Below are 4,052 nucleotides of genomic sequence, written 5' to 3' on the forward strand. Positions count from 1 at the left end.
GATAGCTATAGTGTCATCTTCTATACTGTTTCATACTCCCTCCATTTCAAAATATAGTGTGTCCACGCTTTTCGAGGTCCAACTTTGACCATAAATTTAACCAACGAGACCGACAGCGGCGGGAGAAAAAATTATATAATTTAAAACTTCTTTTGAATACGAATTCACAGGTATAAGTTTTGATCCCGCCGTAGTCGGTCTCGTTGTTTAAATTTATGGTCAAAGTTGAAGCACGGGAATAAAGGAAGCACTATATTTTGTAATGGAGGGGGTATCTAATTGCAGCATGGACATAAACATGACAAGATGAAAAGAGAGCCATCAGTTGAACTGATAAAATTCTAGCTTTAGTGCCTCCTCTAGCCAATTTGGCCTTTTAATGTTGTGTTGCCTCCTTTTCCTACAGGTTGCAGTCAAGTCACAGAATAAATTTTATGTGTGCAGCTCGTGTGCCGTTCAGCTTCTTTTTCTCTTTCAGAGTCTCAGGTGACACGTCCTTAGATTTTTTTGTGAACTGGTCCAGAATGAAGTAGAACCAATTATGCATTATTTTCCTATCCATATGGAGCTTTATTCGGTATATTTCGTAATTTTCCTATCCAATGGATAACAAGTCTCCTTTTGACTGGGACACCCTTTCAGAGCAATCTGACAGAGCTGCGGTCACTGTTGAACTTTATTTTTTCCTGATATATTCTCGTCCCACCAAGAATTTGGATAATGGTATGATTCTTTGATATAGATCAACTGATATGTATTTGTAAGTTCTAATATTCTGACAACGGACAAAATTTTGGGACATTCTACAGTATTGCCTAGATTCGAAAGGCCACGGTGTTTGCACAAGCACAATTGGTGGTAGTGTTAATTTGGACGAGAGGTGGACACATGTAACATGCTAGCCTGTGCCAATATATCACTATTTGGCAAAATGTTGATAAGAAGAGCTTGGATCTTTTGTACCTTCTTTCCTTCCCAAATTCTCATTTCAGATCAGCACATCCAAATGGTAAATTCATTAGGTACTTACTGCATCACATTTTGCCCCCAACGATCCAACCACACAGACCATGGTTTACGGATGCAAGGAAGCACAACACTACCTTTAGTTGGGTAAACACTAAAATTATAAGAGTTGCTTTTAACCTTTTTGTGTTACTCTTTTTTCCTGCTTGATGACGGCTATTCTGTTGCTATTTTTACTTCACCAAAAAACTTTTGCTAATGTTATCTGTCGTAGATAATGATTTCAATGGCAGTCTAAGTGTCTTCATTCTGAGCATATGGGCTGGTGGGTTTGTTATCAACCTTACTTCGGTTGATACATGTATCCTACTTCCTCTGTTCCTAATTATTTGTTTTTCTAGAGATTTCAACAAGTGATTACATACGGAGCAAAATGAGTGAATCTACACTCTAAAAACGTCTATATACATCCGTATGTGGTTAGTCCATTTGAATTCTCTATCATAAGAAAGCCTTTTTTTTAGTTAAAACTAGTAGAATGCAAAATCTTTTCTCTTAAACCCAGAACATCATGGCAAATAAGTTCAAATTATTCCGATAACTAGGACATTTTCTTATCTGGCCACTAGTAGAACGCAAAATCTTTTCTCTTAAATCCGGAACATCATGGCAAGCCGGCATACTTTTTTCTCGGGCTTCGACAGCCCCATGCGCCCACCTCGACACGGACCCGAACAATCAACCACCAACTCCCCTGTGCCTGGGATACTGCTGGCGCGTCGTCCGGGGATCTGGGTCGTTGCCATTCGATTCAACACCGGCGTCCCCACGTCTCATTGTTCTCAGTGCCACGGTGCGGCCGGCTTCGCCCTTGGCGTGCTTTGTGGAAAATCGTCCGATAACTCGTTTTTCATGCGATTGAGGAATAGCAAAACAGGATATGGAAATTATTATTTTTCATTTACCATATAACCATGCAAATAGAGTTTTTTTTAAGAGAAAAGGTTGTTTCACGGAAATAATTTTGGTGAGACTCCAACGAAACAAAATCTGCTAATGGATTGCAGCCCAAGTAAGGACCCTTTCTTTTTTAGAGAATCAGTAAGGATTATCTTTGGTTTGTTTGCATTGGATGTGGACTTTTTTTCAGCACATCGGTTGAAGTAGGCATATAAAGACACGCGCGCATGCCGTGCTGATCCGCCGTATACAAACCGAAAGAACGATCTACAAAGGAGATCTAGGTCAACCCCGGGCGGCCGGCCGCATCATGTCCACGTCCGGGCTCATGTCTGCCATGCGCGCCGCCGGCCGCCAGCACATCACGGTTTCCACCCTCCGCACGGCGCCGGCAGCCGGCTCTCACGTCTTCCGGATCGAGGAGTTCACACGAGTCAGGGAAAAGACGGCGAATGGCGCCGCCGTCTTGTCAAGCCCTTTTGCCGTCGGCGGCCACGACTGGCGTATCAGGTGCTTCCCCAACGGCAGACTCAAAGATTCGGAGGGCCATATCTCTCTCCACCTCCAGCACGGCAGCCACGCCAAGACCGGCGACGTCACGGCGACGTACAAGATGAGCATACTCGACAAATCCTGGGAGCCGTCGTGCACCCAAATAATGGAGAATCACCGCTTCGAGACAGACGATGGTTACTGGGGCTGGAGGAAGTTCATGAAACACACAGATCTTGACAGGGACAAGTACCTCAAGGACGACTGCCTGTCGGTCCTCTGCGACGTCACGGTCGACCTCGGGCTGCGCACCACCGATGAGGTTGCGGCGGCCGCGGAGGAACTCAATTCGGAACCGGCGCCGTCCGAGCCTCATCATGACTTGCATCTGGCGGAAGCAGCGGACGTAATGATCCACCTTGGCGACGGGCAGAGGATCGGAGCGCACCGGTGGGTGCTAGAGGCCCGATCCCTGGTATTTAAATCCGAAATCGCGCTCGCCCCGACAACCGACGAGAACATTGCTGAACTACGCGTCGACGGTATGGACGCCGACGTGTGCAAGGCGCTGCTCAGGTTCATCTACACCGACTCACCGCCGGCGCAGCTCGAGGCCGCGCCCGCAACGACCGTGGAGCAGCTGCTCATGGCGGCGGACAGGTACGAACTGAAGAAGTTGAGGGCCGCCTGCGAGGAGGCGCTGTGCAAGAAGATCGACGTGAGCTCCGTGGCCACCGCCCTGGCGCTGGATGAGCGGTACTGCTGCCCGACGCTGAGGAAGGCGTGCATGAGGTTCCTCTCTTCTCCTGATAACCTAGAAGCTGTGGCGGCGTCATCTGATGGTTTGGAGCAGCTCAAGACACTCCGCCCCTCTGTCCTGCTGGATCTATTCGACAAGAACATGCCGTTGAGTGAGCAGCAACGGATGCTCCGGACAATCAGACTCGTGTGGGATCAGTCTGATAAAGGGTGGTGAAGGGTTTAGAAGGCCCACATTCCATTTTCTTTCATCATATATTATCTCTGTAGGAAAAGGGAAATATCATGGCCACGGGAGGCACATGTGCGATTGAAGTACTAGCGTAGCGTCTAGCGTCTCGTCTCCCTTCTTATGATTTCATGGTCTTTCGTTCTACTCTTTTCCCATTACTCTAGTTCCTTGTATTTGTGATTTGATCTGTTTGCTGCGCTTTGGTTGGTTGTCATTTGTGTTTTGGTCGCACCGTGTTGCCCTACTTTATATATAATATATATAACACGAGACAAAATACACGTCGAACAATACAAGGTACCAAGGAATCCTTTTTATTATCAGTTATAAAGACAGTGTCCCCGGCCCTCTACCTGTTGGAGCTCCTCATGAAGGAGATGCCGCGACATAAGCCTAGTCTCGCAGAAGTAGTGGACGTGACGATCCACCTCAGCGATGGACAGACGATCGTGGGTGCTGAGGCCCGGTCGCCCATCCTCAAAGCAGATCTCACCCTCGCCTCAAACAACGCCATACTCCTGCTCGTGAATGACATGGACGCCAACGTGTTCAAAGCACTGCTCCAGTTCATCTACAACAAGTCACCGCCGCCGCAGCTCGAGACGGCACTGCCAGAGAATGTGGAGCGGCTGCTCACAACAGC

General features: G+C 47.5%; 1 protein-coding gene across 1 annotated transcript; it reads left to right on the forward strand.

Annotated features, from left to right (window-relative positions):
* The first annotated feature begins 2,236 nt into the window (after positions 1 to 2,236).
* On the forward strand, positions 2,237 to 3,611 carry LOC119289791 (BTB/POZ and MATH domain-containing protein 2-like). The gene has a single exon (XM_037569009.1). The coding sequence runs from the start codon at positions 2,237 to 2,239 to the stop codon at positions 3,392 to 3,394; it is 1,158 nt and encodes a 385-aa protein (XP_037424906.1). The 3' UTR covers positions 3,395 to 3,611.
* Positions 3,612 to 4,052: the final 441 nt, after the last annotated feature.

The sequence above is a fragment of the Triticum dicoccoides genome, chromosome 4A, assembly GCF_002162155.2.
Source record: "Triticum dicoccoides isolate Atlit2015 ecotype Zavitan chromosome 4A, WEW_v2.0, whole genome shotgun sequence".
NCBI lineage: Eukaryota > Viridiplantae > Streptophyta > Magnoliopsida > Poales > Poaceae > Triticum > Triticum dicoccoides.

Bases quoted from the DNA above. Each gene is read 5' to 3' on its own strand.
- LOC119289791 (XM_037569009.1), top strand. From the start codon at position 2,237: ATGTCCACGTCCGGGCTCATGTCTGCCATGCGCGCCGCCGGCCGCCAG.